Source organism: Sus scrofa, chromosome 14 (assembly GCF_054392235.1).
Source record: "Sus scrofa isolate SSC_HxYL_T2T_F1_AM1 chromosome 14, Sscrofa_HxYL_maternal_Yorkshire_Landrace_v2.0, whole genome shotgun sequence".
Classification (NCBI taxonomy): Eukaryota; Metazoa; Chordata; class Mammalia; order Artiodactyla; family Suidae; genus Sus; species Sus scrofa.
In genome coordinates this window covers 10,071,170-10,098,175 of record NC_139396.1, presented here as the reverse complement: position 1 = coordinate 10,098,175, position 27,006 = coordinate 10,071,170, and the positions used below count along the sequence as shown (strand labels likewise).

At 47.6% G+C, this 27,006-nt stretch overlaps 1 protein-coding gene across 2 annotated transcripts in view; it reads left to right on the top strand.

Annotated features, from left to right (window-relative positions):
• LOC102160746 (uncharacterized) overlaps positions 1-26,429 on the top strand; it is an 86,202-nt gene extending 59,773 nt beyond the window's left edge. The window contains exons 8-13 of one of the 2 annotated variants that reach the window (XM_084994658.1): positions 1,502-1,575; positions 2,816-2,952; positions 9,927-10,060; positions 13,943-14,032; positions 22,540-22,740; positions 25,714-26,429. In XM_084994658.1, coding sequence (XP_084850784.1) covers positions 9,964-10,060; positions 13,943-14,032; positions 22,540-22,740; positions 25,714-25,742 — 417 coding nt within the window. In that variant the 5' untranslated portion in view covers positions 1,502-1,575; positions 2,816-2,952; positions 9,927-9,963 and the 3' untranslated portion in view covers positions 25,743-26,429. The remainder of the gene's footprint in view (positions 1-1,501; positions 1,576-2,815; positions 2,953-9,926; positions 10,061-13,942; positions 14,033-22,539; positions 22,741-25,713) is intronic. The other variant, XM_084994659.1, reaches the window with a different exon arrangement.
• Positions 26,430-27,006: the final 577 nt, after the last annotated feature.

Genomic DNA, 27,006 nt, shown 5'->3' with positions numbered 1-27,006 from the left:
TCAGTTTAGAGAATAGTATTGTTACCTAAAAGCACAATGTTGGATACCATATCTGTTTGAATTTCTCATCTCATGTAAGTCTAACATTATACCTTTGGTATAATTAACAGCAAATTTCAGTGTTCCCCTCCCCCAGACAGAGAACATTCTTTCTACTTCTTAAATTTTACTAATTAAAAAAAAATTAAATTACAGTTGATGTACCATGATGTGTCAATTTCTGCTGTACACACATTCTTTTTCTCATATTTTCTTCCATCATGTTGTATCAAAAGAGATTGGATATAGTTCACTGTGATATACAGGTAGTATCTCATTGCTTCTCCATTCTAAGTGCAATAGTTTGCATCTCCTCACCCCAAAATCCCACTCAATCCCACTCACTCTCCCTTCAACTTAGCAACCACAAGTCCCTTCTCCATGTCTGTGAGTCTGTTTTTGTTCTGTAGATAGGTTCATTTGTGCCATATTTTAGTTTCCATATATAAGTGATACATATGGTATTTGTCTTACTCTTTCTGACTTACTTCACTTAGTATGAGAATCTCTAGTTGCATCCGTGTTGCTTCTAATGGATTTATTCTATTCTTTTTTTATGACTGAACTGAGTAGGATTCCATTGTATATAGGTACCATGTCGTCTTTATGCATTCATCTGAAGATGGACATTTATGTAGTTACCATGTCTTAGCTATTGTGAATAGTGCTGCAGTGGACATAAAGGTGCATGCATCTTTTTGAATTATCATTCTGTCCAGATACATGTCTGGGAGTGGGACTGCTGTATCATATGCCAGGTGTACATTTATTTTCTGAGGAACTTCCACACCGTTTTCCTTAGCGGTTGTACCAATTTACATTCCCACCAACATGATAGGAGGGTTCTCTTTCCTTATTTGTAGACTTTTTGATGATGGCTATTCTGACTGGTGTGAGGTGAGACCTCATTGTAGTTTTTATGTGCATTTCTCCCATAATTATTTACATTTAGCATCTTTTCATGTGCTTTTTGGAAACCATTCTGTCTTTGGAGGAATGTGTATTTAGGTCTTCTGCCCATTTTTCAAAGGATTGTTTATTTTTTTAACCTGAACTATATGAACCATTTTTATATTTTGGAGGTGAATGCCTTGTCCGTTGCTTCATTTTCAAGTACTTTCTCTCATTGTGTGGGTTGTTTTTCATTTTTTTATGGATTCCTTTTCTGTGTATAAGCTTTTGAGTTTATAGGTCCATTTTTTTTTTCCTTTTAGGGCATGGTGGCATATGTAAGTTCCCAGGCTAGGGGTGGAATTGGAGCTGCAACTGCAAGCCTACAGCACAGAAACAGCAAAGTGGGATCCGAGCCTCATCTGTGACCTATACCACAGATGCTTAATTCACTAAGTGAGGCCAGAGATCAAACCTGTGTCCTCATGAATACTAGTCAGTTTCATAACAGGCTCTGCCAAAAGGGTAATTCCCAATTTCTTTATTTTTGTTTTCTTTTTCATTATTCTAGAGGGGACATCAAAAAGGGTTTGCTGCCATACTTATCGAAGAGTGATCTGCCTGTTTTCCTCCAAGAATTTTGATGTAAGTTTCTGGCCTTTCATTTTGGTCTTTAACCCATTTTGATTTTGTTTTTGTGCATGGTGTTGTATTGCTTGTATTCTTGATAAAGAATGACCCACCAGGAAATGGAGTTTCAAGGTGCAGACCTTGCTATTTTAAATAGTCTGGATGGGGTAAGTATGAGAGAATATCCATTTGTTCTAGGCAAGAGAATTAGGGATCTAGGAGTTCCCACTGTGGCACAGTGGAAGTCAACAAACCCCTAGTCTGCGAATTTCCATATGTCATGTGTGCAGCCTTAAGAAAGGGAAAGCAGAAAGAGAGAAAAGAAGAAAGAAAAGAAAAATTAGAGCTCCTTAATACAAGGTGATAAAGGTGTGATTGAACAGATACCTACTTATGTTAAGACATAAACTATCGGATAAAGAGAAATGTAGAAAAAGATCTAAAATTTTAATATAGCTTTGTAATATTTTCCTACTTTCTATGCTATCTTCAAAGTCTAGGATGACTTCAGACTTAGGGACCAATCTGCCTAACACATGGAAGAATGAAATATAGTTTTATCAAAAGAACATTCTCTAACTGAAGATTGCAGTCTGTATTTACTCAAGAGTAATGACTTGCAATAATAACAGCTAACATTATGTGACACATCCTGCTTGCTGGACACAAATCAAAGCACTTTACCTTTATTAACATATGTTATTCTCACAGCATCCCTTGGAGATGGATGCCATTACTGCAACACTCTTACTCCATTTAAAGTTCTGTAAACAGCATTGCAGAGAAGTTAAGTAACTTTCCCTTAAGCCATAGTTAAATAAGCCAGGATTTGAAGCCTACCTGTCTGGCTGCAGTTTCCATGTTTTCCAAACTTAACCTAAACCACTTCATATAAGGCAAAGTGAAAAGGTTACAGAGTGGCTACAACCATATTTACAGGGCCTAGGACGAGGCTGCCCAGCCCTTCTTAAGCAAATAGCTGGTATTTTTCAGAATTGCCCCATGGCAATTGGCTCAAGGGAAGAAGGGAAAGATCATAGAGACCAGCTGATAGATGCACAGGGTTAACCAGCTTCAAAGGGTTTAGCAAAACGTTGATGATCTTCACATGTGGAATGTACCATAAGTACAAACTGGAATCCCGCACATGAGTTTAACTCAGGTCACATCTGGCCTGGATGGATGAGGATGCTGATGATTTTGGAGAGATGGCAGAGAGTGATGGCTTGAAGTGAGATCTTAATTCTCTGCTCAGGAATGGAAGCTGGGAAGCCTGGGTGAAACAGGAATATTAGCCACTCGACCAGCTTGGGAGTACCAACTGAATTGCCTTGATTCTCACCCCCTGTTGAAGGCAAGAATATTTAAAGCAAGCAAAGTCTGTGAAATCAGGTACAGAGTTTATTGTTAGAAACACAGTACACTTAGCTATGTTGTCTGTTTGTCTAAGGCAGAGGCAAAGCAGTAGGATACACACAAAGGAGGAGTGAGAATGCAATCATCCCCATCATTGAGGAGTGTCCCAGAGAAGTGATTTAAAACACTTAGGGAAGTTCGTCTGGGTCTTTGTTTCCCATTGGCCAAAGTTCTTATTTCATTTTGCACACCTGATCGGACCCAGGCCCTCCCCAATATGCGTGCACATCTTTGGGTCAAGATGGATTCCTCACTGGCAGTAACATAGCCTAAGTTTTTATTGGCTGGTGACCCCTCCCTTTCTGACCCAGAGGAGTCTTTCTGTGCATGTGAAGTTGGTTCTCCTTCGCCCTAAGGATAGGAAGTGTGTGACCTCTTTATCTTTGACCCAAGCAGGGCTTAGGCCCTAAATGCCCATGATGTGTTCATTGCTTTAAGTGTCCAAAAAGGCCAATTCCACTTCTTTAACTTGTTCCTGCATTTTAATCTTCAGGTATAAATAGGTGGCTGATAGGAAATGTTTATTCTCGATCCCATCTATCTCCTGACTCACGGAGAGGCTGATTTGGGAGGAAAGTGTCCTCCATACTCCCAGAGAGACACTGTGAATTCCCCTGTAAGGGATATGAGGCTTTATTATCTTCCCTCAGTAGAGCATTGGCATGAATCTACAAAGGCATAAGGCCATTGTCCTTAGTTACTATCCTCTTAGTTATTATTACCCAGGACTAAAGGATGACCTGGCCAGTGTCTGCACCTCATGGACAGTTACTGCTGAAGCACACCAGAGATTAGGAATACTCCATACAACATACCCATGGAGTCATCCTTGCTTGTGTGCTAAAAGGTGATCCATTTCTAGAATTGCATGTGTTTCTTAGGACTCTTCTCATACCCAGTGCATTAGAGCAAGATCACCAGAAGCGAATCTTAGATGGGGACACTTGGGAAAATCCTTGAAAATGTGCTCATGAACTGGGGACTGAGGAAAATAGGATAAGGCAGGGGAAGAAAGACAACCTTATCCTGGTCCTCAAGGGACCTCTCTCTGGAGCATGAAGAACACAGAGTTGGTCCCCCTGGAGATGAAAGGGCTCAATTTGACCCTACCCCCTGCCAGATACCAGTTTCTGCTGATAGCATAGGCTTGTGACTTCTTGAATAAGGAAGTATGTGCCTGGGTGTGGGTAATGCCCTGTGAAGGAAGCAGCTGTGAACCCTTAGCAACAACACTCAGCCACCAGGAAAGAGGCACCCCAGTGAAGGAAACCAGGTGCCACCAAGAGCCTCTGCCACAGACCTTTAAAGGGAAGGACAAAAACCATGGAGTTTGGAGTTCCCTCAGGCTCTGCAGGTTAAGGATCTGGTATTTTCACTGTTGTGGCCCTGGTTACAGCTGTGGCCCTGGTTACAGCTGTTCAGGTTCAATCCCTAGCCTAGGAAATTCCGCATGCCATAAGAATGGAAAAAAAAAAGTGAAAGCAAGAAAGAAGAAGAAAAGTAAATTCCCAATGTGGTTAAGCTATAAGGAGCCAGACAGGTATCTATGAGGAGGTGGGTTCCATCCCTGGCCTCCCTCAGTAGGTAAAGGACCAGGCATTTCCATGAGCTATGGTGTAGGTCACAAAGGCAGCTTGGATCTGGCATTGCTGTGGCTGTGCTGTAGACCAGCAGCTGTACTTCTGATTCGACTCATAGCCCGAGAACTTCCATATGCAACAGGTCTGGCACTAAAAATAAAAATAAAGTAAAACAATGGAGCTCAAAAAACTTAGAGGAAGGGCTAAGGGCAGGACTAGAAGGAGCAAGCACTGTCAAAGTTAGCTTAAGCCCCCCATTCTCAATCCCCACTGTGGGCCTGGGCCTCTCATGCAAAAGAATGGTTCAGCCCCTGTAGCCATTGGAGTAAGAGATTCATGGTCTAAAAGCATAAATGAATACCCAATTCTTTCTCCAAAGCCTGCTATCCCCCCTTGTGGGAAACCCATGGGCCTCCTATATACTGGAGCTACATGTCCCTCTGTACCACCTCTTCTCCTCAGACCATTTCTTCAGAGGAGCCATGGAGGTAGGTGGCAGGGCAGGGTAGGTGCTATTCCTAACCCCCAGCCTCCCAAGAAGGAATAAAATGTGGCTTGGTGAGGAACCCAGAAACTTCCTACATAGAGTGACCAGATAGACTGTTTATCCTGCCCTTGGCTGGGCACAGCCATAGACCAGGCATTACAGTGCCTCTAGAGGATTCTGCATATTTAACAGAAGAGTGTTGTTTCCTTTCATTCTACCATTTTAACAATGAAGTTGACAGGGTTTTTGTTCCTTTGCTTGATTCCATATGGAAGACAATTATCACCACTTGCTTAGAAGAAAGAGGTGCCACTTTCTCTTTGTATTGGCCCCAAAACACACCACACCACACATGCACAAGTATATACTAGCAAAGGGGTTCAAGTGCAGGAATACATGCATATAAGCGCACACACACACACACATCCCTTCCCTTTTAGCTCTGGCTCTGGGAGACATGACTAAAGCCAAGAGGCCTCATTGGAAACAGGGTGCCCCAGTCTCCATCTCCAGGTATTCCCAAGCTGCCCCCACCAAAGCTGGCCAAGGTCTACTCAAATTCTCCACAACTCCAGTTGAGGTACTAGAACCAGTGTTTCATCTGTTCTTCTGAAATCCATCCAGTCAAGATTTTCTAATTTCCCCAAACTACAAACTCTGCTTTTATTCCATGCAAATCCCCCTGTACCACCAAAGCCTTCAGGCCTGTGGAGATTGACCATGCATGATCATTCAGGGCCCAAGGCAAAAGAAAGTGGCCAGTCCCAGACTGAGCACTGGGGCACTGAAGATGTGAGTGTGAGGGCCTGGCTGAGGAGGCATGGCCTGAGCTGGATATAGGAGTGGGTATCCAGCTCCTTAGCCTGTGACTAGATGACTGGGGAGGGTTTGCCTGAGGTCCTTGGTCCTGGGTCTTGGTGGCTGGCACAGGGGCAAGACTCACAGGATGAGGCCAGTGATTGCAGGGCTGGCAGTGGGGGAAGATGTCCTTCACTTGTGTTGTGGGAAGATGAGTGTGCAGCTTCTGGCTCTCATTTAGCTGTTGGAAGACTGAGGAAGTGTTGAGAATGAAGGCCATTTTAAGACATATCTCCCTTCACACAGGGCCAGCATTCAGAACAAAAACCCACTGATTCTTTTCATGTCTCCCAAGACAGCAAATACCATGGTGTTCTCCACAGTTGAGGGAATGAGTTATAGCAGTCTAAAAAAGGTGCTGAGAGGTGCGTGTTGGAAATGACCTGGAAGGTTTTTCCTCCATCCTTAACAAGTATTTCCTAGAGGATTACATCCTCGGTTCTCGATCGTGGCGTGTGGACTAGGTAGAGAAACTCAGAGACACAGTCTAGGCCAGCAATCCCTTTAAGGATTTTGGTTCGTGGTGACCCCAGTCAATCTAAGATCCTCTCTTTTCTTTTGTTCCCTTTACAAATTATTGTAAATGGGAGAATTTCCAGGAGTCACATTGTGGCACAGCAAAAATGAAGCTGACTACTATCCATGAAGTTGTAAGTTCCATATATGGCCTTGCTCAGTGGGTCAGGAACCAATGTTGCCATGAGCTACTGTGTACATCTCAGATGTGGTTTGGATCCTGCATGGCTGTGGCTGTGGTATATGCCAGCCTCTGTAGCTCCAGCTCAACCCCCAGCCTGGGAGCTTCTATATGCCACAGGTGCAACCCTAAAATACAAAAAGAAAAAAGAAAAAGAAATAATATTTCCACCCAAAAAATCTCTTATAGATATCAAATTTGCAGGCCTTGTTCCATTACACTGCTTTTTTTCACCCTAAGATGAGGAAAAATACTGTGAACTATAAGTGCAATATACCAGGCCTTGGCAGACGTACCTGACTCACCAAACATGAGATGTGTTTAATAAACACTCTACAAAAGTGGTCAGGAAAGTTCAATTAACCATGGGTTTTGTGAGTGGAGGTCTGTTGGACCACAGCCACACTTGATCTTTCTGTACTGTTTATGGCAGTTTTCACATACAACAGCCAAGGTGAGTGCTTGCGACACTGACAATAAAGACTACAACACCTAAAATGTTTACAATCTGGTCCTTTACAGAAAATTACTCCTCCCATCTGGGGAAAGACCCTAGCTACCAATACTAACAAGAAGAGCTTCCAGGAAACCCCTTCCTCCATTACCTCCTCGGCAAGCCATCCAGTAAACTTAGTTTGTGTCCTCTCTCCTCCCTTCCTCAGTGATTTCCTCTCTCTCTCTGTATATGTGTGTAGGTGTTGCTAGATCTAGAGGCTCCTGGGAAATGGCCCTGATAGTCATCCACAAGTGCTGGCCCTGCTGGACTTCCACTGGGACTGTGCACGTCCTTTCAGTTTTGGTGTACAGATCTGGCCATCATGGGTCCCACCATGGCTGGTCTCTCAGCATTGAATGTGCTCTAGTTCAGCTCACTGAACTCTCAGGGAATTTCCTTGTTAAGCATGGCTGCCCACGTGTTCAGAACTCATGGTGGGTGTGTGCATTTCTGACCAGCAGGTTCCATACTTAGTTGTGATGCTAAGGTTCTGACAGCTGATCTTTCAGCATTTCACTCTTGTCTCCTTGTCTGTGATATGATGGGAAGAGAAGAGCACCCACTGCCTTCCTCTTGGCTTGTTTTTATTCCCAGCTGGGTTACCAAAATCTAAGGTTAGCAAGAAATTACACATCATTGCAGACGCCCTGTTCAGTGTCTTCTGTATTAAATATGGTGATGGGTTTAAATACAGCTAACACTGCCCTTCTGGGAGCCAAAGCTTCTAATCAGACTGTTCACTCCTCATCATTTTTGTCCTTACTTCACAGTGTGGCAAAGTTTAGCTAAAAGTGATTAAAAATGACAATATCCACTTTGGGAAACCCTAAGCCTTAACACGGTTTTCCACATCCAGAAATTCCTCAATAAAAAGAGACCTAAAAATAGTTTTCAGTTAATCATACCATTTTCCAGAATGTAGGAAAAAATCAATGTATAAACTCTGTTAAATAATCTAAAGCTGTTCTTGTACCAGTTGATATTTTCAAACCAATACGTACTTCAATAATTATACATAATCTCTAATGTTCCAAACAAAAAGCAAAAAATATCCATGCCAATGGGCTCCTTAAAGACACATCTCCTTCTCTAGCTGCAATTGTAATTGCGAGGAACTGTATAGCAGTGAGTTAAATGAATGACCACAGCACTAGGTTACAATAAAATCAAGAATGCTGTGCATTCACTGCTGTAAAACAATGAAAAAATTTTAAGACTTGGTGTATAAAGAAAACATTTTTAGTACTAGACAACTTTCATAATATATCTTCATGATTATATCATAGTGTAAAATATAGTTAGCATAATATATGTTATAATAGATTCTGACCTATTTTCCCATGAAAAGCCTAATTAACCGAAATATATCAAATTTCCAACATATGATTTTTTGCTCAGATAAAACAACAACAAATTTAAGATAAAATGCAAATATGCCTTATAACTGATCAGAAAATCAGTGGTTCAGTGATTTGCAGTGAGTGGTACAAATCATATGACCTTATACAGCTTCTCTATAAACAATGTATATGAATTCTAAAAGTGTGGCCTTAAAGATTTTAACATCAAAATTGACATGTTTTTCTTTAAAAACTTTTTGAATTTGGAGATCCCTCTGTGGCACAATGGCTTCGGGATCTGGCATTCCCTCAGCAGGCATAGGTTTCCTGGGAACTTCTGTAAGCTGTGGGAGTAGCAAACATGTTTTTTTTTTTTAAATTTAATATGAAAGGTTTTAATTGAAACCTTGAGAAATCCCTAATAAATGTATTTTAGCTAATGTTTCTTATGGAAATCAGAATTTTTAAATTTAGTAAACAAATATATGTAGTTGCCATGCAATCATTTTACTTCTATTCTTTCCTACAAATATCAGAGGTCAGCAAAAATGTTCTGTAAAATATTTTAGGCTTTAAAGACTATACCTTACCTGTCATAAATAATCAACTCTGCTGTTGCAGCATGAAAGCAGGCCCAGGCAACACCCAAACAAGTGTGACCATGTTACAGTAAAACTGTATTTACCAAAACAGATAGTGGGCCAGACTAGACCCACAGGCTGGCCTGTGCCAACCCCTATGTGCATCATCTTTTGTCTTTTTCTTTTCTTGTCTTTTTGCCATTTCTTGGTCTGCTCTCATGGCATATGGAGTTTCCCATGCTAGGGGTCCAATGAGAGCTATAGCCACCGGCCTACACCAGAGCCACAGCAACATGGGGTCCGAACCACATCTGTGACCTACACCATAGCTCAAGGCATTGCTGGATCCTTAACCCACTGAGCAAGGCCAGGGATCAAACCCACAACCTCACGGTTCCTAGTTGGATTCACTAACCACTGCGCCACAACAGGAACTCCCATAATCTTTGTTCTTTAAAAGCTTAAATTCTGGAGTCCTTCATTATCAATGCGGAATTTACATTTTCTTAATAAGTTTAAGTTTATTTATGATTGAAAATTAAAGTTTTACATATCTTACATCATCTATGCATGATTATAAATGCCTACATACACACATACACAGGAATGATGATAGAAGAAAAAAAAGTGGCATATGAAAAAAGGGAGGACATGAATACTGTGACTTTGTGTATACTAGCTGTTCCCCATATGAAGAAATTAATATTGTCGGCTTTTGTACACTCAAGGAAAAAAAGCTTAATTGTGGCTCACAGGAATACTTTCAATTTCCAAGAGTTGTTTTGGACTTTGATTCTGCCTGTAACCATATGCCTCAGAATTTGTGTTAGGTTTTCTAGTAGTATATTTTGCATTGGCAATGTTCCCAAGTTAAGAAGTACAGTTTCAGCAAGGTACAACCCTTGGCTCAGTTTTGCAGGATGAAGTCAGGAGTGACACAATGTCAAGATGATGAAAAACACCAAATTGCCTGAAGTTTATTGGAGCATCCTTACATCAACCACATCTTCAAGAAATGCAACTGAGATTTGTTCTTGTGGAAATGGTAAGTAAGCCCACCACCTGTTGTGGCGGGGAGATCAGTGGTCCAAACACTCTGGCACCCAGCTATTCAGTTACAGAGGACGTCCATGTGTCTTGGGGATTCCTCCAGGTGATGACCTCTCTGTCTGCTTCCAGCTAGCTGAGGTCTGTGTGCTCTTATCATAGCTTCAAACCCTCATTATATTCCAAAAGCCATACAGCTCTGATTCCAGTCTGTAACCCATGGATGGTGGAGACAGCTGATGTATGGAGAGAGCACTTAACTTGCTATCATCTAGCTGCACCCTTGTAATTTCCCTCAAGGGTAGGGATAATTCGCACATTTGACAAAACTTGCAACTACTACCACCTAATTCTTTTCATGATGTTTTTCACAAATCAAAGAACATGGGACTGAAAGAAAGGAAAAGAGGTGGGAGGGAGAGAGAGACCAAACTTATTAAGACCCTAGAATGTCAGTGCATCTCTATGCAGAGGGAGATAAAGCAGTGAGTGTTTCTGAAAGGGAAAGGAAAGAAAAAAGAGGGGGAAGGGCAGAAATATGAAGTGTATTGGTCAGGGTTCTCCAGAGAAGTTTCAACCAATAGAAATGTGTATAGGGATAGATATTGGTTCATTTTAAGGAACTGACTCATGAGATTTTGGAGGCACAGTTAACCCAAAATCTGATGGGGAGTCCAGCAGGCCTGCAGACTCAGGAAAGAATTTTGATGAGTCCAAAGGCTGTCTGCTGGCAAAATTCCTTTTTGCTCAGGGAAGATCATTCTTGGTTCTTTTACAGCTTCAGCTGCTTTGATGAAACCCACCCATATCATAGAGGGTAATCTTTTTTACTTAAAGTGCCTAACGATTTAAATGTTAATCTCATCCAAAACATACCTTCACAGAAACATCCAGAACATCTGATCATGTATCTGGGCACTGACCCCAGCCACATTGACACCTAAATTAACCATCATATAAAGAGAACTCGTGGTGAGGAGAAAGGCATGTGCACAGAGAGAGATGAAGTATGTTTTTCTTCTTTTCTGGTTACTCTGTTCCATCATTTTGTAGCAGGAATACTTGAGGTCCAACTAACTCAAATACTGTAAAATTTACACAATGAAAATTTCCTAAAATATGTCATAAACTTTCTTTTCTAACCCTAAAGGGTTGGAAGATATGCAAGATCAAAGCAGGAGTCTCTATCTAGTTTTCGTACTTAAAATGTACCTTTCCTCTTTGAGAAATTTAAACTTAATTTTGAGATAGTTATGCATCCACATACAATTGTAAGAAATTATACTGCTCCTGTGTACCCTTCATTGTTTTCACCAGTGGCAACATCTTGCAAAATTATAGTACAAGAGTTTAACAAAATTATTCACGTTGATACAGTCCATCGATTATATTCAGGTTCCCAAATTTCTCATGTATGAATTTTGTGTGTGTATGTGTCTGTGTGTGTCTGTGCATGTGTTTACCTCATGCAATTTTATCATATGGATATATCCATGTATTCACCGCCAAATTAAAGGCACAAAACAAGAGTTTCATTCCCATAAGGATCCCTCATGTTGCCCTTTTAGTCACACCCACTCTTCTTCTGTCCCCTTAATTTCATCTTTAATCAAAGGTAACCCTGACTATTTTCTTCCTAATTTTATCAGCTCGAGAGTATTATATAAGTGGAATCATACAGGATGTAACCTCTCGGGATGGGCTTTTTCATTCAGTGTAACTTGCATGGTAATTTACCTAAGTTGTTATTTTTAGCAGCAGGGGACTCTTTTTCATTGCTGAGTTCCTAATATTGAATCAACATTGCATATGAAGAATTAATTCTACTTGGTCATAAGGTATCATTCTATATATACATGATGGATTTAAAATGCTAAACGTTTTGAGAGAGCTTGTGTGTATCTTCATGAGAGATACTCATCTATACCTTTACAGTTTTGTACTTTCTTTGTCTGCTTTTGGTATCAAATTAGTACTGGCCTCATAAAAGATTAGGAAAAGTTTCCTCTTCTAATTTCTGGAAGCGATGATGGACAGTTCTACTTCCAATGTTTTGTAGAATACTTCAGGGGAATCATCTGGACCAGGACATTTCTTTTTCAGAAAAATTTAAATTATGAATTTAGTTTCCTTAATGATTATGTAACTTTTGAGATTATCTATTTTATCAGGTATGTTGGTATCTGATTTTTGAGGGGTTGTTCCATTTTCTCTAGGACACAATTCATGAGAACAGTAAAACTGTTCATAGTAATCTCTCACTGGCATTTTAATGACTACAGGATCTACCATGAGAGCCCATTTCCCGCCTGATATTGATGATTTGTATCATGTCTATTAGTTTTGTCATAATTACAACAGGTTAATGAATTGTATTTTACCATTTGAAGAATGAAATTTTTTCCATATTTGTTGTTTTTCTGTGTGAATTACATTGATTTCTGCTTTTATCTTTATTATTTCTATCCATCTCTTTTGAGTTGATTTTGCTCTTTCAATTTTCTTGAAGTACAAATTTAAACTACAGATTTGAAACATTTCTTAATTGCATAATGTGAGCATTTAGTGCTATAAATATTCCCCTCATCTTGGCTTCAGCAGGGTTCTACAAGTTTGATATGTTGCACTGTTTTCACTTAGTGCTATGTATTTTTTTGTTATTATCTTTGAAATGACTTCCTGTTTGACCCATCGTTTATGACTATGTGGTTAACTTTCAACGTTTTTAGAGGTTCTCCTGTTGTGTGTTATTTAAAAGTGTAGTTTGATTCCATTGTGGTTGAAGAATGTATTCTTCATGATTTCATTTCTTTTGAATGGGTTGAAGTGTGTTTTATTGCTCAGGATAAGGCAGAAGATTCATGAGTACATTAAACAAAACATGTAGAAGTTCCTTCATGGCTCAGGAGGTGAGAGGATCTGGCATTGTCACTGTTAGGGTGTGTAGACATTCTATAATCATGCATAAATTATGTAAGCTATTTAAAGTTTACTTTTCAATCATAAATAAATTCCAACATAGGATATAAAGATAATGTAAAATCTACATTGATAATGTAAGATGCCAGAACTTAAGTTTTAAAAGACCAAGGATTGTGCATGTAGGGGTGAGTGTGTACCAGCCTTTGTGTCCAGTCTGGCCAACAGCCTGTTTAGGTAAATACAGATTTGTTTTAACATGGTCACACTTAAAAATAAGTGTTGCCTGTGGCTGCTTTCATCCTACAACAGCAGAGTTGACAATTTAAAACAGATGAAGTATAGTCTTTAAAGCCTGAAAATATTCACATTGTGATCCTTTACAAGACATTTTCGCTGACCCCCGATATTTGCAGAAAAGAATAGAAGTAAAGTTACTGCATTGCAAATACGTACATTTGTTTACTAAAGCTAAAACTTGATTTCCACAAGAAACATTAGATAAAATATATTCAGGTTTCACAAAGAATTGATCAAAGACCTTATGTATTAAATTAAAACCATTTTTTTCCCTCACTGACACTGTGGCATATGAAAGTTCCCAGGAAAAACCCTAGATCCTTAAACCTCTTCATGAAAATCAGAAAATTATCACTGGTTATATAAGGTCTTAGGACTTCCTTTATCAAAAGTTACCTGGGGGTGGAAGCCAGTGGGCTGGTGAGGTTGGGACCACTGAGCTCAACATGATCTAAGACTCTCCCCAATACATTAACGGGCCAAGAAATTTGAGTCACTCATTGCCCCCATTGTTTTCTCCTCACTGGGGCGAAGAGGCTGCTGCCTCCACCATTTTGAACATTGCAACAACACAACTAAGACGATAGGGTGCTCCCCCACCCACAAGGCACTGAAGCAGAAAGTCCTGTCCCTACAGCCAAGCCTTTTCCTCTCTGACCAGGCAAACCACACAGGACACCCTGGAGGAGTGGAGGATCACCCCAGCCTGACATCCAGCCACTTCAGAGAGGCAGAGAGAAACTCTGTAGAGGTAAGGGCTGCCTCCAGCCTCCATTCTCATGACTGGTGAGTGTCCAGAGGGCTGAACGGCACAAAAGCAGCTCTCCATCCCCAGAGTGTTCAGGGATGCAGAGCATGGAACCGATGCCCCAGAAGCCCCCTAGCCCAGCAGGCTGGAGAGACAGGGATGATGAGGCTGTCCCTGGGGCTAGTGAGAGCTGTGTACTCCCAGGAGCAGCCTGGGCATCCTTGTCTCTGTGGAGGAAAGACTTAGTCATTCACCTGTGGATCCAGACTGCCTGGGATCTCACACATGCTTCGCTCCTCTCAGATCCCCTCTCTGTCCTCAGACGACCCATCTCTGAGGACACAGGCACATGCAAGACGACAGTGGACCAAGTGCATTTCACAACAGAACGATTTTATCCATGTTTTACATCCCCCATCGCAAAGGAGCTACTGTGCCCACCCACACACACCCAGACCCAAGTCCCCACCACCTAACCCCACCCACCCCCACCCCCTCCTGGCTCTGGTCATTCTGTCCTTCCTCCCGACCCCTATGGCAGCAAGGATGTTTGCTAGGACCTGGAGGAGCCCAAGGCTTCCATGGGGGCTGCCCAGTTGGACTGGCCCTGGAAGGCTGGCCCACCGTTCCCTACTGGCTGCAGTGCCGCTTCCTCCTCCGCGTGACACATGGGTCACACCTGCTCCTTTTTGGCTGGGAAGGGTCAACCAGCCCCAGAGCCAGGGTGTGCCTCCCAGAGCCTCGCAGGTCAGCCCTAGGCCTGGCCAGGTCCTCAGCAGCAGCCAGGCCTCCACACTGAGCCCGCTTTCTAGACTTGGCAGCTTCCAGGGTGCCTGAGCTGAGGCCCATTCTCTGGGGCACGGGGGCCTGGGAAGCTTGCTGGGCCCTCTGCCCTGCAGTGCAGACAAGACCCGAGGCAGGGACAGGGCTCTGTGGCAGCCCCCAGGGCAGCAGGCTGTGGTGAAGGCCCAAGAGGAAGGCCAGGCTGGGGAGCTCCTCCTCATCCTCACTGAACCCGTGACCCAGCCCTGGGGCTCCACTAAGAGGAGAGGCCTCCCTGAGACCCTTGCTGGCCCTGGGTCCTGATGGAGGGCCTGAGTGCTTTGTGCCCTGGCAAGGACATGGCTGTGCAGTTCCAGCCCGAGGGGGCTCCTGATGTCCTGGAGAGGGCACAGAGCCTTTGTGCCTGAACAGGCCCCTGTCTGTTTGGTGGTGCCTTAGATGGCCATGGAAATCCACCTGGGGTGTCCAGGTTTCATCTCTGACCCCGGGCTCTGGGCCTTGCTCGTTCCTCTGGGCATCTTGTCGGGCCACAGACTCTGAAGGTCTTGAGTCCAGATGTGGTGCCCTGTGATTGGGAGTCACTGGCACCCCGTCGTCCTCCTCCGAGGCCAGGAATTGTGTCTGCACCAGCTGGTGGGAGAGAGGTGGACAGTGAAAGCTCTGCACCCTCCAGGGAGAGCCAGGGCTTATGGGCAGGGGGAGGTGAGATGGGACTCACATCCCCAGACAGACCCTGTGGCCCTCCTGCCTTCCTCCTGCACCTTCTCCCCAGCAGGGTCCTTGCCTTGTCCCCAGCTCCCCTCTTCCCCTTTCTTTCCTACTGCCCTGCACCCACCTGGGCAGCCTCCCGGGTGCAGGGCCTCTCCGTCAGGGGAGGGAGGGACAGAGCCTTCAGGGCCTCCTGCTCTAGGGCCCTCCCCGGCCCTGGCTGACCTGGGTCCTTTCCTCCTGGATTTCCAGGGTCACCGGGCTTCCCCCCGTGCCCCCAGTCTCCCTAGTGTCAGTCCCTCCCCTGGCCACCTCTTCAGGGGAGAGTCCGTCCTCCTGCTCCAGCTCCTCAGCCAGGCCCGAGAGATCCAGCTCTGGTTCTGGGGAAAGCAACTCTGCCAGGAATCGGGGGTGAATGACCGCCTCCACCTGGAATGGAAGGAAGATGGTAGGAGCAGCCTTGGCCGGAGTGCCCTGGGAGGTGGGAAGGCCTGGGGGAAACGAGACTAGCAGAGGCCCATCCAGGGTCCCCCTCACAAAGGGGGAGCTTTCAAACTCCCGTAGGTATTGTCTACTCTCACATAAACACACACACACTCACAAGCAGGTGCACATGCAGACACATGGGCTCCAAAGCACCAACACATAGGCACCGACACAGACACACAAAGGCCTACAAAGAGAGAGAGACACACACATGTACAACTTACACATCCACATATACACATCCTATGCACCAAAGTACACTCAGACACACAGGAAGACACACAGATGTCAGGGTCAAGGACCAGAGCCTAAATCCCATTATCCTGGGCCAAAGCCAGAACTAGGGTGCTAAGAGCATCTCTCCCTGGAATCCTGGAGTCTCAGACTCCAGGCCCAGCCCACCTTGGTGTCAAAGTCCTCCTGGGAACAGAGCTTGTCCACGTAGCTGAGGAGATCCAGGTCTGGGAAGCAGCCGTCCTCTTCCTGTGGCAGCTCATATCCATCGTCTTGACATTCCATATCTGACTCCCCTGTGGCTGAGGGGCCAGGACCCACCAGTGCCTGCGGGATGTCCCCATGCTCCCCGCGAGCCTCAGGGGGAATCTCCTTGGGGGCCTTGTTCTCCAGCAGCTGCCAGGCTCTGCGTGGCCTTGGGTGGGTGTGCTGGAGCCTGGGGCCGTGATTCCTTGGAGCACAGGCTGAGGCAGAGCAGGAGGAAGGGAAAGTGAGGGGACCCAGCGCCCAGAAGCTGACCCCTGAGCAGGCACAGGGGAGGGCATTGTTGTGGGGCAATAGATATGCCTGTGGGCAGGGGGAGGAGCAGCTAGAGCCTCAGGTTTTGTGGGAGGCCAGATTCAAGTCAGGGACAGGTAAAAGTCAGGTGTGAGAATGTGTGGAATATCTAATGATCAAGGGTCTCCCCACCAGCACACTCGTTAGGCAGATTTCACAGGGGCCCCTTAGACAGGGAGGAGGGGGATGAGGTTTTTAAATGGACCAGGTCCACACCGCAGAGGGGAAAAGGGGGACTGAGACACCCTCGGGGGCTATCCGTGTTGAAAGACCAATGCCCCCTTGAGGGAAAAGGACCAATCTGGGAACAGGGACAATGCCTAGGCCTCTCTTACCTGTGCCTTAATGTCCAGGGGGAAGGTGATTCACAGACTGTGTGCCCCTTTTACGGGATGTGGGTTCCTGAGGAGCCAGCTTTGGTGGAGCTGGAAGAGGCATGCCCTGTGCCCACGTTGTGCAGGACACGTTCCCCATCCTGATGTCATCCTCTGCCTCAAATTGCATGAACCTGGGGGGTGTTGAGGGACAGGCCCCAGTGAGAAAACCACCTGGGCTCTGGAGCCCACCCAGGGCAGCAGGACCGATGGGGTGAGGAGAGGGTGTCCTTGGGGCTGTCAGGGCCCTATGAGGTGCTGTTGCAGCAGGGAGCTGCTCTGGTGCAGGTCCAAGATCTGGGCCTCCTCCTGCCTGAGCAGCCCTGGAGCTGGAGGGCATGGCCCAGCAGAGACCCAGGTCAATCTCTGGGACCAGGCTTAGGGACACATGGTGGGCGGTGGGGGCGCATGCTCATGTGTCCCCGGACCTTGTCTGACCCAAACAATGGAGATGGCCAGTGGCCTGGTCAGGCATGTGTCCCCACAGAGCCCTTGCCTGAACCCAGAACCTGGGGCTGGGAGTGAGAGTGTGGGAAAGCATGCATGAGTCTGGGCCCAGCACAGGCTGGAGTGGGGATCCTACCCTTAGAGGTGAGGCATCTCTTGCCACTGAGAGCTAGCTGCTCCTTTGGTTTTGTTTGGAAACTAGGAGATTCACATGCAGAAATGACAGGGAGGGCCAGAGACCCATGGGCTTCCCCAAGGATGGCCGGTTGCCCATTCCAGCCACCTCTGATGAGGAGAGGCCTACCACACACTAGGTCAATGATTGCCAGTCACACCGCATGCAGGGGTGCCAGGCTGTCGGGTAGAGTCCTCACCCCTGCACAGCCCCCATGCCTTCAGGGGACCCCCTCCTGGGCTGCCGTGCTCCCCAAGGCCATCCTGAGGCCTCCCCACATCAGTATCACGGTAGAGCAGAGCTCCTGGGACAGGCAGGCTGGAAGAGCCAAGCTCTCCAGGTGGCAGAGGCGATTCTGGTGGCCATTAGGATTTGGGGATTCAGGGAACAGGAGGTGTCAGGTGCCAGCCTCCTCTTGCATCCTCTCCGATTGCTAGCACCAGAGCCAGATCCTGCCCTGGGGCCTGCCCATCACCCACCACCCACCCCACCATGTCGCCCATGGCCCAGGACCCTGACTCACTTTGCTGCCATTTCATAAAAGGCCATCCTCTCAACGGTGCTCATGCGCTGCCATTCCTGCATGGCCTGCCACATGCCCTCCTCCAGCCTCATGGTGGGCTTCAGGCGAGCCAGGGTGCGAAGCACTGGGCTATAAGCCCTCAGGGTCAGTCTCTTGGTACAGCCCAGCCCCCAGCTGCCCAACCCCACCCAGCTCCAAGGCCTCCATGGGCCCCACCCCTGCCAAACCCAGGCTCAAGAGGGGGAGACGAGGGTGTCTGGAGAGCAAAGGCAAGCCTTCCTGGTGCCTGGTGCCACCACCTCCCACTCACCAGAGGATGATTGTCCACTCCCTCGCTATAGCTGGGACATTCTGATTGGGGGCGTGTTGCCATCTCACATAAAATGCAGCCCCCTCAATAAGGGAGGAAAGGCGGCAGTCTACCAGCTAACAGGTCTGAGAAGCGCAAGGATTCTTCTGCCCAGGTCTCTGCACTACATGGCCTAGTCCCCCTTTTCGGAGGGACCTCAGGTCTAGGAGGGAAGTTCCTGCCAGGCTCACAGCTCTAGGAGGATTGACCCTTGCCCTTAGGACAGCTCGACCACCTCCCTGTTCATACTGGACTTCTTCAGAACAGGAAGGACTGGGCATTCAGAAAGTTCTGTCCTGGGCCTGAATGTCCTAAGCCTTATCTGAAGTGATTCCCACTGGCTGCCATAGGCCCATGTCCATGTTGAAAGGAGGTAGCACCAGAGAAGCAGGTCCCATTCACACTCTGGCTCCTCACATCCGAGCAGGACCCTCTCGGACTGCTCTCCTGCACTCCATGTTATCATGGCAGTGCAGAAAGTGAGACAACTGGTCTTGCATGGTGGTGGTAGCTGAGCTAAGGCACGGACGGGATGTCATGGACTGGACGTGGGACACATCTGAGTGCAGACGTGCCTCCTCATAGCATGGGCATTGCTGTCAACCCTCCTCCTCTCGAGGTGAAAGGATGCCTGGAAACCTAAGCAGGGAGTCCATGCCAAAGTCCTGTATATGCGAAGGCTCCAGCTGAGCTAGTGAGGGCCTGAGAAGTCACTTACATGAGAAAGCAGGAGAGAGCTTCTGCATCGGGGCTCTGGGGCAGGTGGCTGCGGGCCAGGGACTTGAAGCGCTGCCAGCGTCGGAAGTTCTGATAGACGCTCTTATGGTGAGAGGCATCCTCCTGAGGGCCCGTGTGCTGGGAGGCATGCAGGCTGCCTGCCCCAGAGGTGCCATGTGGCCATGGCCCAGAGCTCCCTGTGGGCAGGATGAAGGCCATCTGGGCAGCTGGCGGTGCAGCTTGAGGAGGAAGGCCTGGGGCCAAGCCTCCCTTGCCAGCCTGAGCTACTGCAATAGCTTGGGCAGCCACCCCGCTGTCCCCCACAGGGCTTGCTCTGCAAAGGGGTGCAGGACACAAAGCACTCCCCATGAGGGCCCTGGAAGCATTCCCATTGAGGGGGGCCTGAGGGCGCCCAAAGGCCTGAGACTGGTGGGGCAATGCTGACCTCCCTCCTGACCAGACTGGGACAGGGATGTTGCCAAGTCCTGGGGCAATGGGGCCATGGTCAGCAGGAGTCACCCGAGGTGTCATGGGGTGAGCTGGCTGCAATAAGGTGCTGCCAGGCAGGAGTAATGGGGCCATGGGCGGTGGCAGGTGCTGCTCCCAACCTGGCTGGTGTTCGGAGCCAGGATTGAAGTGAGGATAGGAGCGTGAGGCCCCAGGGTGCATGACCACATCCGTGCCCAGCAGTGGAAATGCTGTGGAGAGAAAGGAAAGGGGTGAATGGAAGAGGAGAATGGGCGACATGGACGGAAGCTCTCTGGGGACTCAGAGGGCACACCTCAGTGGGAGAGGGCATTTGGCCCGAGGAACCTGTGTGTTGTGCACATGTCGTGGCAGGATTTTCATGGTCTGGCCTGCAGTTGAGAACGACTTCCCTGGTGACCTTGATCCCCCGCACCCAGTTCCCTGCCCCTGTCTACCGAGAAATGCTCAGCTCAGCAGCAGGGATTGGAGACCCTCCCTGAGGAGCTCCCTGACACCTCATCCTCACAGGCTGTCCCCACGTCCTGCACCTGAGAGGCCATCTACTCTGAGCATGCCCCTCAGCAAGGTCACTGGCAGGTAAGGGCCTTCTCCAAGGTCCTTCCAGGCACTGTGAGGCCTTTGATGGACCTCCACTGTCTAACGTCGAAGGGCCTCACATCCTCCTCAACCCTTCCTCTCGGGATGCTCAGCACACATCTGTTCTGTCATCCTTTCCTGACCTCACACAACACCTCTCAAAGCCTGCGAAGATCGGTCTGCACACAGAACCCTTAGACAAACACAGAACAGCCCCACCAAGCATGCACCTGCCTCTCCAAACCACCCAGAGTGGACACTTCACAGGGGCTAAGTTGTGCCACCCCATCCCGATGGCCCTGAATCCCTCCCACCATGCAGTTCTGCTCCTCAGAGAGAAGTCTGAGAAGTCGGTGTGTGTCCCCTGCATTTTTGCCACTTCCCATCCAGGGTTGGCTTCCAAAGATGAGCAGGGGCCCAGGGCGGCTCATGTGACATGGGTCATGGGAGTGGAGGCTGCCTGGGGTCCTTCCCCTTCCAGCTCCCAATAATGGAAAATGAGGACAAACTGAGAAGCAGGCAGGAGTCAGGTGCCATTGTGAGAAAACCGCCCATTCAGGAGAAGGAGGTACATACCACGAGGCACCGAATTGACCTCCACAGATGTCCTTGGAGGTTTGAGAGTAGAAGACTAGATCATCTTCCTGCTTCTGTGCTACACTGCTTCACACCCCCCTTTACAAAGGAAGCAGCCTTCATAGGCATTCCACCTGCACCAGCCTCTCTCCACATGTAGTAGTAGTGACTTGAAATAGGAACACACTCTTCATCTCAAAGTCAGGCCTCAGCTTCTGCCGTGAGACACCTGAAAAACTGCACCATGTCTGCAGAGATGTATTTCCACCAAAGGGAAACCAATACAGAACACCTCAGGCCCACGAGTCCTAGCTTGGGTGAAGTCACCTGGTTGCCCATCCCTTGTGGAATCCAAGGCCACAGTTGCCTGACCTGAGAAGTGAGTTCTGGGCGGGATGGAGGGAAACGTTCTGGGCTGTGGCAGTGAGAGTCACATCCTGCCCAGCTCAGAGCAGACCCATTCCTGAGCATGTGGCCACAGACAACACCCACCAGCACTGAATCATTTTCTGACTATACCCTCCCATTCCACGCCCCCATTAGCCAGAGTATGCTCCAGTTCCAATCCCTTAGAGAGGTCTGGTGAGGCGAGCTTCAGATGCCTGAGGACCACAAGGCGGGGCTAGGCTTTCCCCATGACCCACCCAGGGCCAGCCACAGGACACTGGCTACACACACGTTCCAAATGGCTTGTCTCCCTTCTAGAAACCGCCAACCTGCCTGCTGCCATCCTGCCTCCCCAACCAGAGCAAGGCCTCTTGAGCCACCTCCAAGCAGCTGTCCTCCCCAGGGCAGCCTCAGGTTTCTACAGGCTCCCCAGCTCAGATGTCCCTGGGGTGCAGTGCTCTCGCCTTCCTCTCCTTCGGTCCAACTCGATGTCCACAGTGAAGGGTCCCAACGGAAACCCAGGGATTTGAGGGAGGCCCTTTCTCTTGGAAAACAGCCCCTGTCTAGGGGCTTACCGCCTTCTGAAGCCATTCCCACAGGCATGGGCCTGGACCACCACGGGCTGGTGGCCTCAACGTGGACAGTCCAGAGCAGGACCCAGCGAGGGACCTGCCCCAACAGATGCTCAGGACGCAAGTAAAGGAGCCCAAGTTTGAATCTCAACAGTAGAATGCGGGCCTCCAGTCATTCTGCAGTGGGGGAGGGGCCGAGGGCAGGTGAGCCTGGGTGGGGGTGGGGTGCCATTCCATGCTGGCTTCTGCAGGGAGACAGGAACCAGACGTTTCTTCCACCTTATGCAGGGGCCAGACAATTGTCGAGTGCCTCGTCAGGCAATGTATGTGGTGGTTTTCAGAGTGACAGCACCAAGGTTTGTCTTGATGTTCCCTTTCCCTTTGTTATTCATCCACTTGTTTGTTGTCTTTCAACCTGCTCAGCTTCCGTCCTGGCTCTTGGCTTCCTTCCCCAGAGGCCAGGCTTTCTGAACAAAATTCACCATTTATCATCTGATAACCACTTGGGTTTTCATGGCCACCTGGAACCTAATGTTTATGGTTTGGCTTCTCTCAGCAGACCCACCATTTGTGATTGGTGTGTGTCCGTCTTTCCTAAGGAAGCCGTCCTTGTGTGCCAACCAGCAACCAGCAGGACCCACCTTCCTCATGTTCCCTTGTGCTGGAAAGGCCCAGCCTATCCAAAAAGCCGCTGCACAGCCCACGTGTCCAAGACCAGAGATCAGTCTGTGGTGTCTCCCGTATGATGACGTTGCTGGTAAGTCTTGGAGCTTTTCCCTGTTAAATGTTTGAATGTAACATTTTCCACAAATCCTCCCTTCTCAGGGATCACAGTCCACGTGTGCCGAATAGCATATGGAGTGCTGAGTCCTCCTCTCCCCTCTTTCTCCTGTCCACTGTTTCATTCCCATCTTTTCAGAGATCTTTTGGGCAAGCAACTTTGAATGCCATCCGTTTGCCTTTGCAGGTAGTATTCCTTTGTCTCTGGTTGAAATGTACCATGTGCACAGGGAACTCCATCTTGGACTTGTGATGGAAAAGGTTGGGGGAGAATGTGAGAAAGTGATTACATATGTATCCTATATAGATATATATGTATCAAATATCATATATACATACATCTGTCTGTACGACAAGGTCCTTTGGCTGCACAGCAGAAGTAGACAAAACATTGTAAATCAACTGCAGTGGAAAACATAACCTCTTGTAAGACCAAAGAGTTCCTCTTGAGAAAAAGTAAAAAAGGAAACGAGAAAATTCAATTGCGTCTCCGTAGACCTGAGTATCTTTACTTTTATTGCCTTCCTACTGATATCGTGGCTCCTCTGTTACTGGATTCATTTTTAACATGGGAGTTCCTCCATTCTCTTGAAATTCAATGTGCTGAAAGGGCAGAGTGCTCAAAGCCAGGCAATAACAACAGTAAATGTGCAGCTCCATTTGAGTTTTTCATTTCCCATACACAGTGCCTGCATTTAGCCTGACCTGTGTCCCGTGCACCATTTTGGACATATCTTTACTGCAAGTACTTTCCCTGTGTATCTGAAATTTACCTTTCCCTTGGAGTCAGCATGCATCTGGCAAGACTCGCCCATAAGGGTACCATATTAGGGTACAGGGAGTGGGCAGTTCTTGAGGGGATGAGAACTTGGAGTGGAGACCGAAACGTGCCTTTTGGTCCAACCCAAAAGAAAATGGCAAAGGGACCCCAAATCTGCAGGCTCTTTGGCTGAAATGGCAATGGAAGAGCCAAGATATACTATTGCATTGTTGAGCTTTATGTGGTTAAGGACAGAAGTAAGGGAGAAGACAAAATCTTCTCTTTCCTTACGTGAAAAAACCAGATGGGGGGGGTCTCTTGGTTTAATTGCTTTCTCCTTTGGGGGACACACGTGCTGCCTGTGGATGTTCCTAGGCTAGGAGTCACATTGGACGTGCACGAGCAGGCCTCTGCCATAGCCAGAGCAATGTGGGATCCAAGCTGCATCTACAGGGCCTACAGCACAGCTCAGGGCAACCCCAGATCCTTATTCTACTGAAGGAGGCTGGCATGGAGTGTTCATCCTCACAGATCCTAGGGCGGTTTATGTCTGCTGAGCCATGATGGGAATTGCTGGCTTTTGTAGGTGTGAAAACATCGACTGCCCATGATGTGGGTGTTCCCTTTGACACAGTGCCAGCTTTTTATCCACCAATGTCCAATCTCCACCTGTCCAAACCCACTCGCATCAACGTCCTCCCCAGCAAGCCCTGCTTGAAAGCTGGTGCATTTCCTGTCTGCATCCCATAGCCTTGCTCTTGAGAATCGAGGCTCGTCCTTGCCTATGGTGCTGTCTGCATGGGAATCAACGTAGCTTCCCTGACACAGCCAAACGGAAACACACCTGAGGAAACGTTCAGATTGGGAGTTAAGGTCAGCTTATCACGATGCAAGTGATAGGAATGCGTATGTCCGTCTGGTGTGGTGAGAGGCGAGGTCTCGGGAACATCATCAAGGGAGGTGAGGGGTGAAAACCTCCTAAGAGTGGAAGCAAATCTCTTGGGAGGCAAGAGTCCCTGTGTGCAGTAGCAGAACTACAATTCCTCCTGCTGTTAGGGTGTTGGGCAAGGAAGGAGAGGTTGAAAGGATTGTTGCAGATTGAGAAAAAGGACTTGTGTGGGTGCTTCCGAAGCTTCTTGCCCCTTGCAAAGGAACATGGACTCCAAAGAGGGTGAGAAGCTGAGGCGAGAGTATCTCCTGCAATGCCATGGCGAGCTTTGTAGGAAGAAACTCTGGAATGGGGCACTGCAAAACTGATCACCATGGGAATAGGGCTCTCTATTGGAGCTTTTATACTGAAGAAACATTTCAAGGGTTTTCAAACAAGACCTTCATATGAGAAGATTGCTGAGGCACCCATTGTACCCAGGCATTCAGGAAGGCCAGTCTTCCTTGTTGCTTCCTCCCCTTCTTCAGCCACTCCTGCAATTTGTTACAAGATTCTCATGCATAGCTCAGATGTAGTATTTGTGGGGGTTTCTTGTTTGGTTGGTTTTGAATTGTTCTTCCCCCAAGACAATGGTTTTGCTACTGTACAGCATGGTGACCCAGGTGCACACACATGTACACATTCTAGTCTCTCCCATGAGCATGCTCCATCACAAGTTCCCAGTGCTACACAGCAGGATCTCATTGCTAATCCACACCAAAGCCAATCCTTTGCATCCCTTCACCCCAAGCTCCCAATCCACCCCACTCCCTCCCCAGATGTCGTTATTGGCATGAGTCTTCTCAGGGACACTGACACAAAAGTTGCCTTGTGGAAACGAGGTGCTCCCAAATCTTCCATCATTTTTGACTGACTTTGGACTTCTGAGGGCCGCATCCATTCCATCAGGAGATTGCCAGGCTAGGGGTCCAATCAGAACTGTGGCCCCTGGCCCATGCCAGTGCCTCAGCAATGCAAGATCCCAGCCGTGATGGCAACCTACACCGCAGCTCACCTCAACACCCACCGGGCGAGGCCAGGGGTGGAACCCGCAACTTCATGGTTCCTAGTCAGATTCGGTTCTGATGCACCATGACACGAACTCCTTCTGTTTCTCATTATTTTGTACTACCTCAGAACCCTACATCCCGACATCGGAGAGGCAGAGTTTGTCAAATCAGCGGCACTGTAATTAGGGAAACTAGTCATGGAAGTGGGTGTCTCAACGTCCTTTGGACCATGAGCTCTGATTGTTCCTGCAGAGAGCTTCGGGGCCGGCACTGGCGGCTGAGGAGAAACATCTCTGGAGATGGATCACTAGCATCAGGAGACAGTGAACCTTCCACTCCCACATGGAAATTGAAAGGCACCGAGAGATCCCAGGTTTGTGTCTTGTGGACGTTTCAAGTCTGTGCCCTTGGGAGCTCTGGGTGTCATCAGATAGATGTAAGGGTTTTGAGAGGTATCCTGTGGAGGAAGAAGTGCTCTGATGTTGCCACGGAGCAGAAAAGGGATCTGAGGGTTCAAGTTACTTTGGCGAGCATTCCCAAGTCAGGTCTGTATGTTGAATCTGCTGCTACTTCCTTGTGGGTGGATAGCCACCTGAACTTCCACGATGTCGTGCCAGACATAGGGAGGGAAAGGAATAGTGTTCCCAAAGTACCTGCTGTCTTGTGACTGGCCAAGAGGGTCAGGTTTAGCTCACCAGCATAACCAGGACAACCAGAACCGAACAAAGGAGACACACCTGTGCACCAACCTTTATTGAACAAGCTCCATGTATTAAAGAAAGACATGAGGAACAAACATGCGTGGAGAATCAAGGCATTTGGAAATTCTCTAGGCATGGCGACAGAAGCACCATCTCTGAAGAGAGGTTCCCAGATCTCCACTTGCGTGCTAGAATGGTTCTTTAATGGATCCATCCAATTTGCTAGGGGAAAGACCCTTCTCTTTCTAGACAAGCAAATCCCAACCCAAAGAGTCCACACAGCCTAAGGTACTGTGGCCCAAAGGGCATGAATGTCCTTGGCCCACTTTGAGGATTCTGTGCTTAGGCTGGATCTCTGCAAACTCTTGTATGGGGATCCTATCTAAATGCATGGGTTTCACCGATGCAGTGTGACCGTGGGGGCTCATCTCCCAAGAGAAAGGGTTTAAGAAGAGAAGGCCACAGAAGCTCCCAGGGAGAAGACAGGAAGACAACCCCAGAGAGCTTTGCAGCGAATGCAAATCCTCCATGACATTCCTGTCTTGTAGGGAGCTCCTGGGCCAGCTCTTCTGATGCTTCCTTCCCTCCCTCCTCTTCCCACCTGTCCCCTGCTGACTGAGCTGTTGTGCACAGAGACTACCATCCTCCAACCGCTCCTAGTGTCTGTTGAGGAGGGTCCGCTTGGGTTAGTCAGTAGCGCACTTGCGAGCAAAGACGGTGGTTTCCCAAGGGGTGGCCTGCCTGAGGTTGGGGCCCGTCATGGTGGCCTTTGGCATTCATTCCATGACAGCCCTGCTAAGGAATATGGGGACTGTTCAGCCACTGGGTGTGACCGCTCTGTGCT